This window comes from Pyxicephalus adspersus, chromosome 6 (genome assembly GCF_032062135.1).
Source record: "Pyxicephalus adspersus chromosome 6, UCB_Pads_2.0, whole genome shotgun sequence".
NCBI lineage: Eukaryota > Metazoa > Chordata > Amphibia > Anura > Pyxicephalidae > Pyxicephalus > Pyxicephalus adspersus.
Window position 1 is genome coordinate 62956902 of NC_092863.1, and position 25110 is coordinate 62982011.

Genomic DNA, 25110 nt, shown 5'->3' on the forward strand with positions numbered 1-25110 from the left:
TAAACTGGAATTCCTAACACTATTTTCATCAGAATTATGGGAAACCTTTCAAGTAGGGGTGGGTAGATAGTGTGTGAAAATGGCTTACTTTTGCAGTTAGTACTTTTTGTGTGTTTGACAGATTTATAACTCCATACCATGCATACCCCATATTAACCTCACAGAGTGGAGGAGAGAACTTTTCCCTCTCTGCTGAGGAAATATATAGGGTCCAACACGGACAGAAGAAAGGGTATGCAATTCCTAAACATGCTATTTAAAGGATTTATTACATTTCCCCCCTCTAACCTGCATCTAAAAATATACCTAGCATATTTTAATACAATAAGGTTTTCCAAAGTTAAATGGTTTATTCATTTATTAAAGTTTTGAATAAAAGTTTACAAATTGAAAGGGACAGTGCTAACTGGAACAAAACCGATTTTTATATTGAAGCAGTGGGATGCTATTAAGCTAAATTTTGATGTAATTAACCCCCTGTTGGTTTTGAAGACATAAATAGTTGGCTGTTGAATCTACAAGACCAAGCAAGTTATTCACATGTGTAACATTGTTTTTAAATTTTTTTATGATGATAAAGAATGCCATCATGTTCCTGATATATTTTGCTGATACCACTTTACAAAACATACATTTAAACTTCTACATGGTCTTATTTTTAATCTCAATTCCCTGCAGCAAGTCAAAACCTAAATATCACTTAAGAAATATCAGTGGACAGACTGGTAACACATTCATGTTAAATCCCATTGCATTACACATACACGCTGGCCCTGCAACAACTGTAGCAAAGTCTCTTGCAGACTACCTGTGGTTAGTTAGTGGCTTACATCTTATCATTGATAGGAAGTATGTTTATTGGAATATGAAGCTTGCTTTGACTAATGTGTTTTTAACAGAAACTTATTAGTTGTAATAAAATCATTTTGTATTAATCTACAATGTGTTTATTTTTTTCCATTTTGAATTCTAATCTTCAATATCTTGTTTTCTGGAAATGTTATTTCCTTTTATATCGAACCCCCAAAACTTTATATACAGGCTTCAAAAGAGGTTGCCCAGACTTTCCCATTCCTTTCTCTTGCCCACTAGCTTACGGCTATCTACAGACTTTCAAATTAGTTTAGCAGGACAACTTCCTGTGGTTTGTCAATTTTCAATGCATCTAGTTAGTTCAGTTTCATTTAAGCAAGTATTTGTTTTCTTGTTAATCAGAGTCCAGGTATCAGTTTTCAGACTTAACAGTTCCAGCTGAAATATGGTCTATTTAGCTTCATTTTGTATCAATTTCTGGCCAGTGATTACAGTTGAAATGGAGTGGTAATGAGAATATTCCTAGGACTACTGGAAAAATGTTTATGTTCACTGCTGAGATTAGTTCATTTTTCTTACCTTCCAACTCTTCCAACTGTGATTGGATTTCTACATTTTCTTGAAAATGTTTGCTGGTGCAAGACAGCGTTTTGTTGAGTTTCTCCTTTCTGAGAGATCCTTGGAAGCTTGGATTTTACCAGAGCTTACAATGCATAGATATGACTATAATGCAATAGTCATACTCTATGTAATGTTAAGTATTGTGACATTGTGATTGCTAGAATATATTTTACATGAATGGCCCACTTTGACTTTTTAGACACATGAGTGTTGCAGACCTAAAACACATATCCATGTACTCTACTTTTTGACATACTGGGCCCATTAGCACAGAAACTTTTGAGCATATGGACCATTCCAAAGTAATTTCACTCTATCCTCTGAATCAGGGAACACACAGAAGGGTACTTCTGACTTCACAATGTATTTTTGTAAATGTGGCATAAAATACAGCTGTAGTGTGGAGTAAATATGGAGGTGTCATTAAGATTATAGTATTTGGTTTCTGTTACTTATGGTTCCAAGTTATGTACCAAATCTAGTACGCCAGGCCATTTAACACACAGTTCTGTAATGAAGGCATTTGCCAAGTTGTTTTTATGCATCTTCACTGAAGACTTTGTCAACAACTTATTGCAGGGCTATCACAGCCCTAAATTCTTAACCCTTGGAACCAGGGAACCAATGGATTTTATTTTCACAGATTTTGTGCTTGATTTAGAGACCCCGAACACTTTAGGGTGTAGATTCTATTTCATATGATCCTATGGCAAGCAAGTATGTCAAGAAATTTATATGGCCATGTTTTTGCCATTGGCATTAACATGTATGGATGAATATAGATGTAGCAGATTCCTTGTATTTTTGTGGTCACTAAAGGCTCATCCCACAGCAAATGTTTCCAGTTTTGCTGTGTGAGTCCTTTTTCAGACAATTTTTTATGATGGCTTTTGGTTTAGTGCTTGGGGTTTGTTAATATGGATTACATTTCCTATGCATAACATATGGGACATCATCCCACAAAGGGTAGTCATATCACAATTTATTTTGCCCAAATGCAGAAGCTTTTCTTGTATGGCTCCCTTAAAGGATTAGTATGTACAGCAATACAATTCTAGAGCTTTCTTCATTAAACAAAGAAAAATACATGAAGTGCAGTAAACAATGGCAGAAAGGTTGACTATATGCACAAAACAGCAGTAAGCCATTTGTAAAACCTATTTATTTGGCAAAAGACCTTTGTTCTGTAACTGTAAATAAAGGCCTAAATGTCATTTGATGTCTAGTATAGCATATACAAGAAATTGTGACAAAAGAATATGCAGCAGCAATTACACAGTGGCAGTTAATCTATACTCTAGTCTTCAGTTCATGAATAATTATAGAGGCAGAACTAACCTAGAAATATGCACTTACACATAAGATCGTAATGTATCCTGGAAAGTAATGGCCTTGTGTGCTGTTGCATAATGCCAAATGCTTCATAAAATGTGATGCAGTTTTACCTCTGCAGCATACTTATTTTCTGATTAAATAAAGTACAAAATGTTTCATGTGCTTTAATTCACAATAGATATCACTTTGTATGCCGATGCATGCTTCTTTGAAGGATGTTGCCACTTATAAATGAGTCTCTTGTATTTATGCTTTCTGTAAGTCATGACAAAAAGCTGTTTTTATCTTCCTTAATTCTTGCTCAGGTATACATTATTTTAAAATGAGCTTTCCAAGTAGGTGCAGATATGTTCAAAGTACAATACCCTAGTTACCAAGAAATAACAAGAATTCTTCCACTGTGTTGCTAAGAGCTTTTGAATATGAAACATCAGTTTAAAATTATAGACTAGAAGAATGCAATTTTTTCTTCAATTTTTAAATGGGTGTTCAGTAACACAATGCATGTGAATGTATCTGATAGATGTAACCTTGCTTCCCATGAATACCTATTTATAATATTTTTTTCATACATATCTTTGTAACACAAACCATCAATAAACCATTACAATGAGTTCACTGAGTTTACTTTACATATCAATTTAAGGTCCTATTTACCAGATACATATTCCCCAGCGCTTCCCCCTTGCTATACGATATCTAACACTATATGTATATATATATTCCCTATTATATGGATGACTAATAATTTGAATTTTTTTATAAATTCAAATAATAGAACTAGGAGGCTGGAGTTTGAATTGTAGAGACTGCTGAACTACTGAGAGAAGTGACTGTGTCTGCTCTGCTCATATCTATATAAGCTATATCTGAAAGAATTCTACCATTTTTTTTTTGTCCGGTTTACCACTTTTTTGTAAAAGTTAGTTTTCTACAGAAGTAGAAATGAATGCTCACTTTTTGAAAATTATTTCCACAAAGTTCAATAAATATGGTAAATGGGTTAGTTTTAAATATGGGGAAAATGGGAAAAACATATTTTTTTTGCATTCTCTAACTCGAGGAATAAAGAAAACATAATAAACCCAGCTTCACATAATATTGTTTTTTTTACTATGTGAACAATCTTTTCTAGTAAATTAACCCCATCCCCTTATAAGTACAGAAGTTCATTCATCCCCAGCAGCCAGCTCTGCTGGGACCGAGTTGTGCATTCACATTTCAGCACACATTACAGAAAAGCTTACAAATAGCTACGTTTGTTTCATTGCAGAAGTGACATCGCCTTCTGCAAGCAGGCAGGTTCTTCATTGCAGAAGTGATATCAGCTGTCCCTTCTGCAATGAAGAACATGCCTGCAGACAATTTTTTATATTTAGGCTTAGTTCTGCTTTAAATAATTTCTTATGTCCTGTCTTAGAAGTTAGAAACATCGAAATTATTATATATACATACTTTTTTAAAAATCTTTCTAAATCAAAGTAGGTTCTACCCCACTACTATATACAAGAGAAAAGCCTCTTAAAGGTCTTAAGTGGATGAAATAGATCAAATACATTGTGATAAGATTTGCTACAATCCATCTACAGCAGTTCAAAGTGTTTTCTAAGAGAAAGGACATGCATAGACTATAAAAAAGGGGAAATGTTGAAATACTGCTGAGAATGGCTCTACTCAAATCAATAAACTAAAGTCCATGCCTGAGCCACAAGACATCCAAAATAAAGGAGCAGATATGGAACCGCAATAAACAGTTTCATGTTATAATATTTGTTCCCTTCGGATACTAAATAAAAAAATTGTATTACATGTAAGCTCACTTGAAACCAATTAGACAAAAAATGAAAAAAGGCCAGAGTTAATTTTATTATTTTAGTATTAGTATATAGAAATATTGAAATGTATAATTGAAGGCAATATATTTTTCTCCCAGAAATGTTTTACAAAAAAAAAAAAAATACAGAGAAAAGTTTGTGCACGAAAAATGCAAGTGTTCAAACTATATTTTTTTAAAACCATATGTAGGGTCTGCAGAAAAAAAAAGATACCAATCTATTTTTTTTTCACTAAGAATGATTGATTTTTAAACAAACACTTTAAGGATTTATTGCACTGCATTTTTTTTTCTTTTATAGATAATGACTTTCAGTTCTGGACTTTACAGCTTGTTCTACACGCATAGGTGCATCTTTACTGGACATTAATCATATGTGACATATATAATATTCCAGGCTGGGGAAATATTCAGAAAATACACAGCCAGTCACTGACAACACAGCTGATATTAAATTGATGGGAAATTTAATTATAAAATATCGGTTCAAAAGAAGAAAAGTATAGACATAAACAAACAACATAGTGATTTCTACTTTCTATGAGTTGAGCTTTGAGTGTATAGAGGTTACCAATAATAAATGCTGCCTATTTGTTTTTTTTTATATTTAATCTTTTCACACCCAGAAGATATTCACCTATGTGACCCAAGATAATTAGATTGAAAAACTTAATTGTTTTACATTTCAAAATAAACCTGTGGGAGAAAAAAATTACAAAGAAGGCATAACATAAATGGTGGAAATTTCAAGGTGCCAGAGCAGTCCTGTACCATAATACGGGATGTTTTGCAATGTCCTTAAGACTGAACGCCAAGAACATGTAAAAAGACAAAAATGAATGCTCCTACGTATTTATTAAGTTCATAAATCGTTTATTGTATTTTTAATGCAATTAGTGAAAAAACCCGACCTGACATCAGCCATGTACAACCCCCAAGAAAGGCACATTCAGTCTAGGACAAGAAGGCAGGACTAGAAGTTAGTGAAGTGTACTATAAATATGTAGGGAACATTCTGAGAGAAGAAGAGAGTTATTACCTCATCAATCTACTGCTGCCCTTTCATTGTCTGGTCATCACGCTAGGGATAAAGAGAGAACACTTCATTGATTAGAACCCCTCATGCCAAATTGCTGCACAGAAGTCAGAAGAAAAAACAATTATCTCACCCTACATTCTGTATTTTGTCAATCAAGACTGACATCAAAGACCTTTCCGGTGAGGTCCATGTTAGCCAGGGTATAAGATATGAATATTTTTTCCTAATGGGTGATTTTCTACTTTTTTTATACAGCATTTTCAAGGGAGGGATAGAGTCAAATGCATAAGTGTACACATATTTTGATGTTTTACCAGTAAGTGCTATCCACCTGGCTGAGCTGTGTACATCTTGGAACTTAACAAACAGTTCCTTATAATGCTTTCCATTGGTGTATTTGGCTGCCACCAAATCGCAAGGACTGCTGCGGTGGGATTCTACAGTAGCTTCTTCGAACAAGGCAGAAATTGTTCAACTTTTTTCTATTTCACTGTAAAAACGTTTAAGATAGAATGTTTGCTTAGTGATCTACTTTAACTTCAAACTGGTTAATTTGATACTAATTCCAAATATAAATTCACCTCCTACTCCTGTGAAAATAGAACCCATTTCCACAGTATTAGTACGCTATGGTAGTGCCAAGCTGACTCCTAATATGTGTTAAAGATTACAAGTGATGCTAAAAATGAGAAAAATTACATTTATTCTGTGAAAAAAGCATATGAAGAACTGCAGCTCTTCCAGATAATTGGTATTGTGAGCCCAAAGGCACATGGAGCAAATGACAAATTAATTTCAAAGTTGTTTCAATCTTGTTTTTTAAAGTATTGTGTGATTTTCTAGGAAAAACAGTTGATCCTGTTCAGCTCATTAGTCTTTCCAGTTATTCATGGCTGCAGGAAGTTGTTCTATAATGCACAGCATTCCAGGGTAAAGAGATTTTAGGAGTTGTGAGTCTTGCCCCTATATGCATACCATGAGTAAATAGTATAATGACTACTGAAAAGGAAGAATGGAAATCCCCAAAACAGTATGTTACTGCAAAATGAACAAATACACATACTGTATGTAACCCAAGGATATTGTGCTGAAAAATATTTGATCCTGCCAATCCTTTGTACAAACCTTTGCCTCTGGTCAGTTGTGTCACAATCATTTTAGGAATTAGCCCAGTTCCGTTTCTATAAAAAGGGTGAGCTCACATGAGTCATATTTTCAAGTGATAATAGAGCGGTTAGAAAAAGCTGATAAGTGTAGGGAGATATTGTGTAGTTTTCTTTTTAATTATACTTTTCATTACCCTTGACATTGGTACACTTTCTTTAAGATGATGCCCATGGCTTTTGCCTGCTTGCTTATTAGCTTACTATAGATGAAATTGAGTAACAACATTCACCTCACATCACTGTCACCAAGAATAATTAGAACCAGAGAAGTGGAAAAAGGAAGGGACAGCCTTAACCAGAAACAAAGGGCCTGATTTAAAAAAGTTTTCCAAGGCTTGAAAAAAATACACTTTGATCAGTGAAGCTAGGTGATCCAGCAAACCTGCAATGGATCTTGTCCAGGATTGAAAACATTTGCTAACAAAAGCAAATTACTTAAAAAATCCATTTCAGGTTTGCTGGATCCCCCAGCTTCACTGATGAAAATGAATCAGGGCCATAGACTCCAATGAGTTTCACCGAAATGTTTGCAAATTCCTAAAAAGATTTGTAAAATTACAAACTGAACCTAGGCAGTTTTGCCCACTCCTACCACTGAGATCAGTGCAACAATGTCAGAAGAAGATACTGACCTGAGATAACATTTACACAAGATATACACTGTGAAAGCTGTTTTAAATGTCAAAGCTTTTTTATTTTTGTCCATCTGGTTATCACAGCCCTGCCAAATAGCCCATTGTGATTGGTAACCTAATCCCCCCCCCCCTTTTTGCAGTTTTGCAATGTGGTTGTCGTACCTTAAACCTTTAATTTGTTAGTATAAGGTTCATGGCACACTTACCTCTTCCTCACCAAAGCACAGATGCCTCTCCCCTGTGCATGCAGGCAGTTCTGATGCTGGGCTTGCCTCTGTTTCTAGGCTTTATCAATTACTTCCAATCCACTGGCCAATCAGAAAATAGCCTCTTGACCAGCCCTGGCTATTTAGTTAGCTCACACACTGCACTAAGTGTCCGTGCAACAAGTCTCTCCTAGTGCTGAGCCCCTAGTTCTGTGAGCTAGTTCCTGTACACCTGGTGCTTAATTCAGTGTTTCCTCTGTCCAGCTCTTGTGTTAACCTCCCTCGTTGTCCGGTTTGTTGGTTCCCAGCCAACTTCTCTGTGCTGTTTCAGTGTTCCTGTCTGTCTGTGGATATCCCTGCATCACCTGTGCCTCCTGTTGCTTCCAGTGTCTCCTGTGTTCCCTGTGTCTGCAGTGGCCCCTGTGTCACTAGTGTCCGTCTTCTGGACCCCTGGCAATTGATCCCTGGCATGTGGCCTGATCCCTCTTTTTGCTGCCTGTCTCGACCCCAGCTTTCCTTGACTATTTCTCTGCTTTGGGATTTGGCACCGTGTTTTGCCCACCTTGGTGTGCCCAAGGACCACAACCTGGCAGTAACCAGCGGCGCAACAACTCTGCGCCTTGGCCCCTCTCACTTCCGTGCAAGCCATAGCACCCCCTAGTGATCCTGTCTCTCTGTGCCTGACAGTCAAACAGTAAAGCAATAAGCGCATCCATTTGATCACTATGTTTCTGCTCCTCTTTCTTCTCACATCTGACTACTGCTGTACAAGGTTATATAGGAGGTTAAGTTCATGTTCTTATGTTTTTTGCATTATACTGTATATTGCATTTTAATATAGTACAAACAATGCATTCGTACATCAGTATAAAAAATCTGCTGCAATCCCTAAAGACCTATTTATATCCCCTTTCTCCTCTCATAGGGAGGGTGAAGCTAGATTTGTTGGACACTGACCATAATTATTATTATCATTATTAATAAACAGTATTTTTATAACGCCAACATATTACACAGCACTGTACAATAAATTGGGCATGTAAATAACAGACAGATACAGACAGTGACACAGGAGGGTATGACCCTTTTTAAAAAAACATACAATCTAAGAGGTGGGGGAAATATCACACAATAAGAGGGGGAAATTTAATGATGGGTGAGTACTTAGGGTTTAAGAGAAGAAGAGGAAGATGGGTAAGCATGGGTTTTGAGTGCTCTTTTAAATGAGCAGAAAGTAAGAGCAAGCCAAACAGGATGAGGAAGACCATTCCGAAGAGTTAGGGCAGCTTTAGAAAAGTCTTGTATCCGTGCATGTGATGTGGTTATGAGTGAGGAAGTCAGTAGTAGGTCAATGGAGGAGCGAAGAGAGGAGATAGGGGAGTATTTTTCTACCATGTCAGAAAGGTAAGTGGAGCAAGAGCTGTGGAGAAATTTAAAGGCAGAACACAGGAGCTTAAATTTGATTCTTATGTAAAATGGAAGCCAATAAAGAGAAATACAAAGAGAGACATCAATAGAAACGTGTTGGGAAGGATGGATAAGCCTGGCTTCAGCATACATATTAGATTGTAGAGTGGAGAGTAGGATACCAGAGAGGAGAATGTTATTGTAGTCCAGACACAATCAAACAGATGCCCATCACATCAAAGACAACTCTGCCCACTTGTGAAAAACATACCTGAGCAGTTGGAGTGCTTTGGTGGTTGCATTAAAGCTATACATAATTGAGAAAAGACATGGGATTCCATTGAAGTTCAACCAGGCCCTTAAATGACAGAAGTCTGGAATACCTGCCCTAAGGCCTCCTCCCCGTGTAATATTTACTAGGGTATATTAGTACCCCTAACAATTTCAAACAAAGCGCTGCACATAAAACACAGACCCTTTGAAAAAAAGGACTTTAATGAAATATTACTTTCCAATGTATTAAACTAATTTTTATTTTTGTCCCTAAATGTATGTCCATGTTAATTGTGTTGTCCTGCCAAATGAGTAAATCACATCCATCATGGCTCCATAAGATATTTACAAAATTACTAAATGAAATGATGTTGGAAACATTTACATAGGGATACCCACATAGCAAAAGTAAGGCACATTCCACAAAAACTGCACATAGCATAAGAACATCCGCCGCTGAATTGATTCTCAGGATGTGCAGCTTAACTCTATTGAGGATCACTACTAATGCTATTTAGGCTCTTTCCAGACTTGCTACCAAAAAACACATGGTTATCCTCTCCTAGACTCCCCTTTTCAACAACTATGAAGTGTTAGTGTTTACAACAGTGTTTGCCAATCATTTGTTATGGGCTATTAAACCCTTTTATGTAAAGTAAAAATGAATAATTTATTTTTTTAACAAAAAAAGGGAGGAATTTTCATCTATCTCAATATATCAACTGATTTTCTTCTGGAACAATCATTAGAGTATTGGGCTTGTCAACCTTTAGCACAATCATATAATAAACGTTAGTCCTTTCTGTTCAGTCTTTAATCATGTTTCTTCATTCCTTTTTCAAATATCAGTGGAATTGCATACTTATACTATGACATTGTTTTTATCAGATAAATAATTCCTTTGAATGCAATGCAGCTAACCAACAAAACCAATATTATCAACTTTTAATGAACGGAGTACATTGAGACCCAAGTCTGAACCGTAACTGTTTTTATTCATGTTCATGTCAAATTTGTGGAAACCATGTTCCTATAAGTTAAACGCCTTGTATTCTCCTAGGTATTATACAAGCAGTTTACTATATGTAGTACAGCAAACAATGTTTTTAGTTTAGTTGATCAACTATTTACATGCATAATTTTATCTATTTAGAGTTTGCTATTTAACTCTCCAAATTCCCAGAGGAAGCCTTTTTGGGCGAAACGCGTCAGAAAGGTGACTTATGTTTATACGTACATCAAAAAGTATACTATTAGCAATATAAGTTCAGCTGTCACCTTTAAATATTGTTTACCATTTATGACAACACTCATGTATAATTGGTGTATTTTATATATTTGGATTATGACTAAAGTAATTAATTGATTTTATCAGCTAACAATAGAGTGCCATTTAAAAAGCCTCCTTTCTTCTCTTTCCTTCCTTTTCAAAAAACCTATTACTAGATATAGGCTTTGCACAAGTCTAGTACACCCGGCTTTTGAATTTATGTTTCCCCTTATGGATTTTCCCTTTACCTCCCAAGTTAAAATATATACATAAGGCAAGAAACTGTTGAAATCCTGGACAATAGATCCACACACTTTTTTAGAACGAGAATTCTTGAACTATCTTTGCTGTGGCTTGACAAAAAAAAAACTTTTTGAAAAGCTGTTCTCGGAAGAAATGGTTCTTTAAAAATTACTTCATATAACCTATTTTCTAATCATTTGCCTATTTTCCGACATGACCATCTTTACATATAAATGACAGTATTACTTGTAATGATAAAACATCGACATGGTCAACTGGCAGATATTGCTTAGTTCAGAAAATAAATGCATATTCATGGGATCCATGCAACCTCTGAAAAACACACAGTCAATTGATCCTGGATATAAAATTGTTCCTACAAAATTGTCTTTGCATGATATTAATTATTATTTTACAGAGATAAGGTCAACACCAAGGATGTGCGCCCAGAACATTATTATGCATGCTCATGTAAAACATTTGAATTCACAGTTAAGGCTGACACAGATCCAATTCCACAAAAGCCTTGTGCAATACCCACCAGCCTGTTGTCAATATATGGGTGCCAAAACAATTGTGTGTATAGTAAACATAATTTTTCTACATAATGATCAGATCTTTTGATTTGCTTGCATAAGTTTTACAGCATTGCAAAAGTTTAAAACAATTGCAAATTGGTTTCTTAAGAATTGGAATGTGCACAACTGGTATTTCTTTTTTAACAAGTATACCAATAACAAAAAAACCAGTCACTACATATAAATATGTTAAAAATTATTTGCTCACCATACAGTCGTATTCATTATTGAGTCCATGTGGTCAAACGTGGTAAAGCTCCAGGATCCATTTAGGAATGCTCCCCGTACAATATGCTCTCTAAAAGGTAAGTGAATATCAACAGGTAACAAACAATATAATTCTGTTTTTGATATTTTTCATTGAGTTCCCAAAAAAGGGAAAATCCCTTCAATGGCAGAATAAAGCCCAATTATGTGGGTTCCAATCACCCAACAAGAAGTTACTGGGAGTTGGAAATTTCCTGTTCATAACTTCCAAATTGAATAAAATGTTCACCTTGAAGAAAAGCTTTTCAAAGTGTCATACCACCATGAGATGGTAATTAAGTTTTTTTTCATTGTGTGGTTTCTGGTAAATTGTATCCTTCACTAATTTCTTACATCACATCATGACTCCATTGGCAAACAGTGCTACCAAGACTCACTGGCATGACAAGCTAGTCTTATTCTCTCAGGATATAAGAATATTTTATCATATTAATTAAAACCACTATTAATATTGTGATGATTTTAGAATCTCTGCAGAAGATTCAATCTACCAATCTTAAGATTTGATCTTCAGAGCTTCAATCTGGTAAGAGAAGCTGACCTGGGATATCATATTGTGAAATCTTGTTGGTAGAATGTCTGAGGAATGTAGAAGTCATACAGCCTGCTTAACTTCTAACTTTATTTGAAACAAATATTTTGTTTGATTGTTATTTAAAACTTTTAGAAACACACAGACTAGTATTTTGCTCTTATCTAGAGGATTGTTGTCAGGAGATACCTTACCTTAGGAAAATATTATTCCATATTGGTGGACTTCATTCTGAATACCACTGTTTATTAAAGGTGAGCATTATCTTTTTAAACTATTTCATTAAAATCTATAATTTGTTATTGGTATAGTTGCTTATTCTACTTTTCAATCTGTTATTTCTAGACCTATTAACCAATTTACAAAAAGAAAGTCTACAAAATAAGCATTGATAAAATCACACTTACCAAACTGATTGTTATGACACTTCTGAAGAGAGGAGGATTGAGTCTGGGCTTTTTATTGCTTTAAAGTGCTCATTATCAATTTTTTTATAATTAATATAAAAATCTAAATATAAAAAAATAATCACACTGTTGTTGTGGTTGATTTTCTCAGTATAGTTTTTTGTGGTTTTGGCGCAGTTGGCGGCGGCTGGCTTCCAGGTTTTGAAGGAGGATGGCAGACACCGCTAGTAATGCCTAATCCACCATTTTCCACAGGATATGATGGTTTTGATGGTAAAGGACAATGATGAGGAAGTTTTGCTGCTAAGTGGACTGACTCCCCATGAAGATGGACCTCTCTGTTTTTCATTTCAGATCGAGCATCACAGTCTGGACAGTAGCCATGATATAGGACATTTTCACTAAAGCGTACCCGTTCTCTTGTTGTAGCCTGAGAACAACGGTCCTTTTCTGGTCTGTGTGTTAATGGCTGTCCTGTCATTTTATCCACTTTCATATTATGAATTGCACATACATCACCATTAGGAAGTGTGGCAGGTCCCCCAGGAATTCCACCATTTCTAAGTAATCCTCCATTTTTCCGAATAGTGTTGGTGGAGTTAATTAACCTTTGAGTTTCTTCAAATTTCACTGGTGTTAACCGTGGAGGTGGTGGTGGTGGATTGGGCTTCCTAAGTACTGTCAGGACAGCTGACGGATGTGCAGGTGGATTTATTAAAGGTGCATTGGCCCGAACTTTAACCTTGTCTATGCTAGAAGCTGTTGTGCTACTTGAGCTGCTGTTCAACGTGTCTGTTTTGGAGCTGTCTGTCATCTCATCTTCCAGCTGTAGATCTGAAGTTAAAGTATCAATCTGGTCAACCACCTGTGGAACAACAAACATAAATGTAATTAACATTTTAAAACATCAACAAATAAGTTAAAACTGAAGATATAGAATGCTCCTAATCCTATCTGCAATGCACAGACATTTGTGAACAGAAAAATAGATCTGAGAGACATTTGTTTACGGATATGTTATCACCACATCTCAGTACTTTCTGTAATAAGTATTTATTTTTAGACTATACAAGGTTATGCTGTTCTTTATTTTGTCTTTATAAGACTAGATCATTTTGACTATGACTGTTTTTATAATAAAAAAAAATATGGAATTCTATTGTTCCAAAATATTTGCAGGCCAAAGCAACATGTTCATTAAACTCCATACCGCTCACTCTGTTTATACTTACAACCTCTTAGCACAGAGGCCTGCAAACTTTTTTGGCCACTAGGCCATTTATGGGGTGGGCAGGAGCACACTAGGCCGGACTCTCTGAATCCCGCCCTAAATGCTCCAACCCACACTAGGAACCCCCCCCCCCCGAAGGGAAATTCCCCTCCTCTGAATGCCTTGTGGAGGAGATGGATTTCCCTTTAGGGGGCATTCCCTATTTACTGAGGTGGTGGAAGTGTTTACGCCAGCCGCAGTAAATAGGGAAGGGAGCCACAGCAGGAGGAGGCTCAAGAGCCACGTGCGACTCCAGAGCTTCAACAGCTCCGGCTCTGGTAGTTTGTTGTGGCGTAATCCCAGACAGCAATCCACGGCTCCGAAGGCGCGCATTGCCGGCCGGCATTAGGCTTGATCGGTCAGGGGTCGATACGCCAGAACAAACTATTGGCTAGGTCATATCTGGCCTAAAGGCCAGAACTTGCGGACCTCTGTCCTAGCACTTTGTAACAATGGCTACTTATATTTATCTTTCTAGCTACTAAGCAGGTCGTTGTGAAAGCCTGTAAGTCTACTCAAATTTCATCTTAAATGAAAACCAGATTAGATAACCTTATGGTGAATGAGATATTCACCACTTTCTTGTCTGATACTAATGAGAAGTTTCTGGCAATTTGATGCTCTTGAAATATTTATAAACACCCTGATATTCCTTTATCCTTTCATGGCTTATAAGGAGAGGTGTCTGGGCCTATGCCACATCTTCTGGCTCCCAAGATCCCCCTCTTATCATATATCACCTTTGCATTGCACATACACTGACCTGCCCATTTACTTACACTTTTTTTAATATTCACTAAGAATAACTTTATGCATATATGTTTGTGAAATTTTTTTTCATGGCTGTTTGTTTCAGATCAAATAATATGAGCCCCATTTTATATGTTTTATAGTTTAATATCCCAAAAGTACTCTCACTTTCAATGGTGTTATTTATTGTTCGGTTATAATTCACTTTGCTTATGATCTTTCATATACTTTACATATTACAAAATCAGACTATTACATAATCTGCCTATACTTACTTAAACTGTAGTGGAGAAGGCAGTCAAAGCTAGCATTTACATCAATTTGCTTGGACACAGATGCAACTTTTTTCCAAAGTGTTCCTTGTCCAGCAGGCAACTATACGGCTTGCATTACTAAAGATAAGTTTGTGGAAAGGATAAGAGTCTTTCCTTTACCCCTTCCCAGACCAGGACAATGCCTGACAGACCTACATAACCTCCTTAGACCTCATTAGATTGCATTACTCGAATTAGGCTACGTACACACGTGCAATTATTATCGTTGTAAACGAACGACTAACGACTGATCGTCTGATAATCGTTAACAAAAAAAGTTCACAATGACTGACCAACAACGCAGACAAACGAGGATTGTCGCTGGAAACTAACAATCATCCCAGCAGATCTGATTGAACGAGGATCGTTCACTATCTATTGTGTACAGTCGTTCAGTGATCGTGCATGTTTCTGCAGAGTACACTTTCTCCTTGTCTCTCCATGTCACTTCCTGCATCGTTCAAATGATCGTATCTAGCGCATGTACACTATTGGTGGATTGTATTTGAATGATGGTATTGTTACAACATGTACAGAATTATGCACTATACGATCATTCAAAATAATCATGCATAATCGTTAGTTTTCTAACAATAATTATTGCAAGTGTCTACATAGCTTAACTTCTACTTTCTCCAGCTGAAACTGCCTCCTGTTATGACTGCACTCTGTCTTTGGATCTGATTATTAAAGATCTCCAAGACTGGAGAGGATACACTTTCATAATTGAATCTCGGTGACTCAGAATACTTGATAGATAAATACGCCCGTCTGCTTCTTCAATGACTTTCTAATCGCTTCCTTACCCATAACTTTTTCCCACAGCTCCAAGATTTCTGTACAGTTGCCCCCATATTCCACCCATGGAACCACCTCTATGTTATATGAGGCTTGCCTCTACATTCATTATGTTTAAACAAACCCTTAACCATTAAAACCTCCATTTCCTCCAACTGTATGTATACTATGCTCCCCCACAGTCTTGGGTAGGTTCCTGTTCTCCTTCTGTGTCATTGATTATTCTTTTTAAATATGCAGGCTTGTTATCTCAAACACCCATTTATTATAGATCACTGCATATTATGTTTATACTTTGTAAATAAAGTTCATAAAAATAATATTAGTGTTCACTCTTCCAGAAGGTCAATGCTCCATACATACAAGTGCACACAGAGGAACCAAGTGCTTCTTTATAATTTATAGAAAGTATAGATTTAATTTATATAAAGTATAGATATGCTACAGCATAGAGGTAATCCAAAGAAATAGTTTTTTTATTATTATTATTATTATTATTATTACAGAAATTCTATTTTTACATAAATAACTTGCGAAATTGGTTGTAGGTTAACAATATACACAAAAAAGGTGTATTTACTGATGAACTTCTTATTTTTAACCCAATATTAGGATTCCTAACCCATAATGTGGTAATATTTTACATTTTATATAATCCCATTAATAAACTGTTACGCCAACCCTTTGCAAAATGCTTTTACAGTCTCAAAAATTCTACTTCTAATAATCTGGTAATATCTGTAAGGTGATACACATCCTCTTTATTGACTCAGGTATGAGTGCAATTTGTATCCTAGATATTCTGTCAGAAAGCCCTACACACTTATAATGCATGTTATCTTCTCAAATCCTTGTGCAAAGTTCTTCCACGTCAATCTCTTGTATTTTTATTAAATTACCAAGGAAATTAAACATTCCTTTATATCCCAGTACCTGACATTTTCCTTACCATTTACTCAATACAGTATCAACCAAATACTTATATTCTTAGTAATTTGCATTCCAGATTTCACCTAGGTAAGTCTATACATTGTCAAAGATCGTATTCATCTCTAGTAGTGTTTGTAACCAATGTAACTTGCTCAATTTTACTTTGTATTATAAATCTGCAACTAGCATTCTTTATATATCAGGCAACAAATTTTAAAATAAAGTTCTATATGCTATTGGGGCTATATGCTAGTCTGTATAGATAAGAAATCAAATTGTCTCCCTGAAAACAAACCTATGCTGGCCGTTCACAAGTGCCATTCTTGTTTTATGAAGAAGGGATGACAAGCAGCACCGCACTGTCATCTCTCCCCCATAATAATACACAGGGTCATTCCCACTCAGGCATTCATCATTCTGTCATTGAAAATCGGTGTTGGGGGACAGCTGTTTTCATGCCTGGTGGGCGTGAGGAGGAGGTTTTGGGCCTAAAGTGTCTATTGCAGGTAGAATGCGACAGTGACAAGAGTACCTTTTCATCCCTTCATATAAGGTGATTGCTAGTATGAATGTAGGGCAAAACTCCTCATGTCATGTGATTATCAGGTTGAACCTATGCAGCAATCCCTCATTTAGACTTTATCTTTTGACTACAAGTGTATAAGGATCATGTTACCTGGTTGTGGAAGACATTTTTTTACTCAGACAATTTATTTTTGTAATTGAGATTTTTCAGTACAGTATGTTTCTCCAATGAACAATGGATTTATTCTGATGCATGACTTAAACCGAACAGCCCTATCCTAAAACTGGTAAATTATCTTACAATGTTAACTAATGTTTAACACAAATTATGATGCAATAGAAACATAACTTGTGATTTGGAATCCCAAATTCTATTGGAGCATTTTAGTAGGAACATATTTTTGTATGTCCGAGTAATGACATTTAAAGGTCCAACAGAAAACAACCCTTTAAGATTTACTGAGAATAAAGTTAAATTTGTCATCCTAAGACTGCTTTTAGACTTTTATTCAAAGTTTCTGCAATAGCTTGAATGCATATAGACTACTTTAAAATAAAGCCCATTATAGAAAATTGCACTGACTACACGGTACATATGAGCATGAGTACTATAAAAGCAAAAAGCAGTTAAAACACTGGAAAAATGGTGCCATTTGGTGAAATTTGAATTGGGGTATCAAAAAATATACTACTTTATTATTCACCAATACTAAAGGCATATGCTGGCTTTTACTTTTTTGATTTTTTTTTTCAAATGTAGTAATGTTAGTTTTGCAATACATGATACATACGTACTTGCCTGTTTGAAAACTCATTCAAAAGTACAATGAGCTGGGGGCACACACAATGGAACAAGGACGGGTGAATTCATTTAAAACAGTGGTCCCCAACTTTTTGCAGGTACAAAATGCACGGACTCTGGACGCACATGTGTGGGGAGCTGTGTGTGACTCAAAGGGGAGAAACCTGCCCCCAGAGTGACGCCATGATGTCAGAACCTGCCCACTCTTCCATCGCAGGTCTGAGCCTGTGATGGGTAAATGGGCAGGTTGTGCCTGAAATGTCTCTGGTAGACTCTCCACAGCTCTGGCCGGTGCCCCCTTTAAGCAAGGGCCTTTTCCTGACCCTGCTGTGTCACTGGTCAGATAGCCACAGCCCACTAGAGGGGCGCAGACTGGGGGTTGGGGACCTCTGATTTAAAACATTAGAATTAGGCAGGTAAGCTGTTTTTTTTTTTACAGAAGGGTTATTTGTCTGTCCCTTCTGCAATAAATGTCCTGCCTGAATACAATTTTTGAACTTTTTGTTTTAAGTTCCACATTAAGTTCCAATATGATATTTATTGGAGTATGTATGATAAATAAATAGTGAAGTCCTACATCTCTTTTATTAGGAACTGGAGTAACATCCCCTCAAGTACAAATCAGACAAGTCTGCCCTAAAAGTTGATACATCAGGACCAATGTAAGGTTAATACAGACAACATTTTTCAATTTTGATAATGCTTGATAAGTTTTTTTTATAATTTTGCTTATAAAACATAGTAATCTGTATGCTTACCTCCTTGAAAAATAAAAGCAGAAAATTCTTAGTATTATGCCTACAAATTTTTGTATAAACTAGATATAAACTCCAACCAAAGGAACTTGATTGAAGGATACAATATAGGGAATAAATCTGATTGTGAGGTGATCAGTATAAAGTAATGTGGCCCTAGACAGCCAGTTTATCACCATTATTCATTCATTATTGTACTTTGTAAATCAGATGATCAGATTTCCATTTTATCTGCTTCCAAGAACTGAAAAAAAAATTTATCATGTCTTTTTCAAATTGATAATTGTGCTTCATATAATCACATGATGTGTTCTGGTATGGGAAGCAATTTAGGGAATATCTAACCAAAAATTATAGCAGAATATAGCCCAACATTTAACTTGAAGTTTAATGCAGACATCTGAGACAGTCAACCAATCCAAAAGCAGAGAATGTTATTTTGGGGAGCATTCTGTCACTCCATGAGCCGCATAGGGCCCAGTCTGGTCTTTACAGCATTCAAACACAGAGCAGAGTTGAGTCCAACTGCATGCAAGCTTTGTTCAGCTTTATTTAAAAGTTTGGAAGTGAATAAAACTGATAATGTGAAAGGGGTAACAAAACAACAATTCTGCAGAATTTGACCATTACCAGTACCATTAAAGGACCTTGACTAGTCTTTGGTTGATCAGATCAAGAAGTTGGTGGGGGATGAAATCTCTATCATTTCCTACTAAACTGTGATCCTTAATATAAGTAAAATACATCTTTCATACTGTTATTTTTACATAAAAATACATTGAAATTGCAGCTAGTCCAGCCAATAGACACATTATACTGAAGAATGACTTCCTCTTGAATGGCTTTTCTTTGAGGGAAACAAATGATATAGCATAGCAGCACTCCTATGGCTGATAGATTTCTCATTTGAAAGTTATTGCTTGGTAATGACGTGCAAGCACTTGTCCATTTTTCATGATAATTTGGCTATTGTGTGACGCCGTTCTACTGTAGTCACTGAAAGATATTTTATTTTAATTTGGCAGTGCAAGCAATACTGAGCCATAAGACTATGTGCAAAACAAGTTATCTTTTACTGAGCATTTCTAGAATAATAACATGAAAATGAAGCCTACTATAGTGCACACTATAAAAGTACTATGTTATTCATTTTTTCCAATGCTTTTAAAAATGTTTAAACCACACAGACCTTGCACAGAAATTCAACCTGCTTTTCTCATTTTTCCAGTTTTTTTCATAATAAAATACAGTGTAAGTAGAATTTATGACTCTATCGGAGTTCAGAACACCAAATGCAAGCGATGTGATAAAGGTCATTACTATGGTAAGTATCCTTTCTAGTTCTTTGCTACCTTTGTTCTTTTACCATTCAAATGCATTTTTGCTTGAATAGCAAATAAGGTTTCAATAACTATTTAAAATCAATGCATATATTTAAATGAGAAACTTGACTAAAGAGAGTTGTGTTTGACCTATTTATCCTGCAGTTCAAACACTTCTCAATAGGATTTGCTGCCATCCAAGAAATTCAGCACAAGGCAGAGCAGCTCAAACACAACCACTGAACTGCCAGGTGCTTTGTTCAATGGAAGTCAGCGTGATTTGATGACCTATGTTAAATGCAGAATATCATCGTCTATGGACAATAACCCTAATATGTTGTTCAACAAGTGACCCACAGCCATACAGCTATGAAAAAAAGAGAACTAGGTAAGTAAAAAGATATAAACAACATACATCTGATTTCCGTAATGTTACCCCTCAAATGAAAGCCAAAACCTTAGGCAGCTGAATAGAGAATTGCATATGGATCCAAATACCAATAAGCACTGAATAGACCCTGATCACAGCATGGAAAAAGATAATTCAGGTTGAAGGTAGAAGTAAACCAGGTGCCAGTGTACAAAAATCCTTAATAAGAGAACCAGTGTCTTCTATTCTAAAATAAGTATTGTGTTTTGACTATTTTGTAGAAAATGACATCTCTGTTTAAACTCTTTTATTAATTGTATTCTGACATAACATATTATATCTCATAATGTTTGTCTTTTATCTAACTTCCCACTCATGCCTACTTTAAAGTTACTCAAACTTCATTACCAATCACTTCTACTTTTCCTCTCTAAACTTCCATTTCTGAAACTCGTAATTTTTCCTTTCCCTTTAGGAATCCTGCAAAAAAAATTGGTTTTGCTCCTTTAATAGCTTTTTGGATGAAAATTTTAACTAACATTTATACTGTGTGCCTTGTAGAACAAGAACATATGCAGTACTGCAGTTGTATCTACTGTCCATGCCTTTGACGTCATAATGATGCAAGGTGGGTGCTCATAATCATAATATTATAACCATGTGCTCCAGAATTGATGTTTGATACATTTTAACTACTCATCATTATTTTTTGGTAAATACAGAATTTCCTTTTAGCCAATTTCAAATCAAACCAAGTCAAGCAGCCCAAGTAATTATTTGGAATGAAAAAATATAGGGAAAGTGACAAATACCTGTCTATATCTAAAGTAAAAAGTATTTTTGGTCAGTCTTTTAAAAAGTTTTTTATTTGCCTATATAAAGGAAATGGTATTTTAATTATATGAGCTGTAAATCATATTAGTATAGTGTCAATGTAACATGAGTGCCAATTTTAATATACAGTAAGTATAAGAATCTAATTATTACTTTGTGTTACCATAAAGTTAATGAAGTGTTATAGGGTAGAGCTCGTAGATGTGATCTAATCAGCTATCTGTACAAAACAATTTAGATAATGTGCTTATAAATTATCAACTATGAATTCAGCTATCAATACTCTGATTTGTTTAGGATTCAAAACCAAATGAAATGACCTTCCATACCCTTCATAGTAATATGTCTACTACAATGAAAGAGGTACACATTACAATTATTTCTTAAATCAATGCATGCTGTGGATGATTTCCATTATGGTCTGTTTTAATGAAAACGTATATTACTGATATATATCATACACTGCCATACTATTTAGATTTTAATATCTGTAACATGCTATGACAGCAAAATGCCTTAACCATATTCCTCTACTATTCTTTGGAGCTTAGCCTTACTATGTGACAACTGTAAAACAATTCTGTTGAGATCACCCAGCTGTTTACTTATTTAAATGTACTCTCTCAATGTGACAAACGAACATACCAAAAAAGATGATAAGGGCAATGTAATGCTTTGCTTATGGTAATTTTTGTGTATGTATTTCAAAATTTAATAAATATTTTCAGTAAAATATGGCAGCTAATGCTCCCTTAGCCCATTTCAAAGCATATCACTTACAGCAGAAAAGGTCAATGTTGGCATTAGCTAACATTATTAGTCTCATAATAGGAAATACACATCCACATTCCATAGAACATGCCATTAGTGATAATGTTAATGGTATTGTTTTAGCAAAGAGTAAAATTAATCAGGTATAATGCCAAGAAGCATTACAATTGTGCTAAAGTCAGAAAGTTCACCAAACTGACCTTGGATAACAGACTTTCAGAAGCAGCCCCGTCTCAGAATCAGCATTGTATGGTTTTGAGGACTCCTTGGGCTCAGATTCTGGCTTCTCAGATAGATTGTGGTGAACCCTACGTGGAACCCATTCCCTAAGTAACCAGTCAAATCTATTTTTCCCTTGGGAGGCTAGCTCCATCTATCAACAATAAACACCACAACTGAAACCTTACTTTCATGCACCCAAATGTAAGAAGCAAAATAGGGTGAAAAATGATGAAAATATTATTTTGCTTATCTTTAAAGAAAGTTCCATGGTGGGATTAAGTAACCACAAAGCTTTCGGCTTTTCCCATTGTACATACAATACTCCAAAAGGTATTCATGATTGAAACATGTGAAATACAGAGTGCGAGGAAATCTCAAATTCTAATAACAAAGATATTACATATAATTGTTACATATGCTATATTGTTACCATATAATGGTAAATTAAAATTGATCTTTCTATTTCAATGGTATAATGTTTTTCATGCAATATGGAAAACCAGTTGTACGTGGTTTGTGCAAAGCATAAGCCAGAGACTTAATTTCCTGCTTGTGTTATTCTCCTCAGAGCTACAAATAAAATTAAAGGCATTCCTTGCAAAAAAGGGAACAAAGAAATTTTAAGGCTAAAAGGATACAGGTGATGCTCATGTTAATTTTTCAACATTTACATTGTCCAGGTGATGAAAATCAGGAAGCAAATCCTTCCATATGGTACTCAGTTTGAAAAAAAGACATGATAACTTGAATATTACTTTCTTCAGGACCGGAGAATGTACAGCTCTGCTATAAAGTTTCCTAAAATCATTGCAAAATTTAGCTAAATAGATTTTTTTTTCATACTATAGCTACAGTTTTCACTAGATTGTCTGTAGACATCACCTTTTCTTTATCCAAGTACTGCATCCTTCAGATGTACTACTGAGTACTAGAGATGGTGATTGTGGTGCATGAAGAATGCAGTGTTGAACCTAGAAATTTTTTTAAGCTGAGTGGGAAGAAATTGTAGACGGGTGACAGACCCTGTAATGCGATCCAACTCTTCAGTAACCACCCAAAAACAGCAGGTGGTTATTGAAAAGTGCCGGGTGGTGCGCCCAGCTAAAAAGATCTGAGGAGAACACTGGGATGGTTTTGGATTACATATTTGTTCACTCATTGTTGCAGGAGGTATTCTACTATCACTTGCTGTCTTTCATCTACTGCGACCATGAGAACCAGAACTTCTGTTCCTTAGGTCAAGCTTGTAGTCATATATATATATATATATATATATATATATATATATATGAGGTCTGTAGTAAAACACTGGCTTTTAATGTTCCTTTTTTGCTTATTTGAGTTGAGTTTCCTCTGGATGCACCAAAGGATTGTGGCCATTCTACTGCACTTGCACCAAGAGAGTATTGGAGTATGCCCATAATACATTTGCTTAATTTGCTCTAAAAATTCAGTGATCTACTGAAAGTATTTAACTTATGAAAGTTTGTCCTAGTTAGTTCTACTTTAACTCAAAGAACCATTTTATAAAAGGTCAAAAATGATAATTTGCTTTTTAAAATGTAATATAACAAATGAAAAATAATTTCCTATTTGTTTTAAATCTCTGGGAAATGTTTTCATTAATTTTACCATGCAAGTAAAAAAAATTCTGAAAAATAAATGTATAACATATGCTCTACCTTTTTGCAGATAATATACACTGTGCTATACCTGTCAAAGGAACGATAAAGACGATAAAACGACGATAAAATTTCCCTAATTTGTATATTTTTTTCATTTTTTTTTTATTTGCCATCTTTTGCCTTGTATCATCCAACTGTCCTCTTTTTATATTTCTACAACGCACTTCGACATTGGAGCTTTCTTGTACTTTGCCTCAAACGGCATGTTCATAAGAGATTCACTAACCTTGCTTCCCAACATATTCTCTAGGGTTTCTCAACTAGAATCAAAGCACTCAGACATTAATAGCTATCTGCAGAATTTTAACACAGCAAGGTAATAACTATTCATCCACATTATACAAAGTAACAATACCAAGATGAATCACTTAAGTACTTTAATGCCACATACTAAGACATTTTGGTATTTTATTTATGTGAAGCCTAGCATACTTTTGTTATTTCCTAAAAGCTGCATGAATCACAGTAATGTTTAAATATCTATCAAATGTAATATTCAAAATATTTTTTGTCTCTTTGCTACACATGAGCTATTCTGCCAAAGATCAATGTGCAAAATGCAGTGACTCATAGAAGGTATGCTTTAGCATCTAATCACATAACACATACTTAATACATAATTGTTGTTTTGGCAAATTATGTTTAATCACATCAAAGAAAATACGCCATTGTCACATCTAGTCAAAAAGCTTGCAGTCAAACAGGATTGATTGGAGCTATTACAACTGGACAAATATAAATCAAAATTTGGATGAGGCAAGCTGGTATACACATGCACTTTACTTTTTGATAACAGTGGTTAGACTAGGGTTCTTTTAATGTTATATAAAAGTTAAATAAGTACCATAAATACTCAAATATCAATATATATATATATATATATATATATATATATATATATATATATATATTTTAAATATACTTATATATAAAATGTATAATTTATAATGGGTCATTTACTCTTAAATGACCTTTTATGGATTATTGTTGACCACTATTAGATGCTCTGTACTCATTTAAAGCTTCACAAACAGCTTGGGTTTGACAGCTCTGATCTGTCAAACCAGAAATAAGTGCAGTTCCAGGACATGCCATTAGGGGTCACCCCAGTATAAACCAAAATTCTTTTCTAATGT

At 35.2% G+C, this 25110-nt stretch overlaps 1 protein-coding gene across 2 annotated transcripts in view; it reads right to left on the reverse strand.

The window, feature by feature from the left end:
- Positions 1-25110, reverse strand: part of PRR16 (proline rich 16) — a 173913-nt gene that overhangs the window by 37694 nt on the left and 111109 nt on the right. The window contains exons 2-3 of one of the 2 annotated variants that reach the window (XM_072416046.1): positions 12627-13491; positions 11629-11718 (exon numbers count right to left, since the gene is read on the reverse strand). In XM_072416046.1, the coding sequence (XP_072272147.1) occupies positions 12748-13491 (744 nt within the window). In that variant the 3' untranslated portion in view covers positions 11629-11718; positions 12627-12747. The remainder of the gene's footprint in view (positions 1-11628; positions 11719-12626; positions 13492-25110) is intronic. The other variant, XM_072416047.1, reaches the window with a different exon arrangement.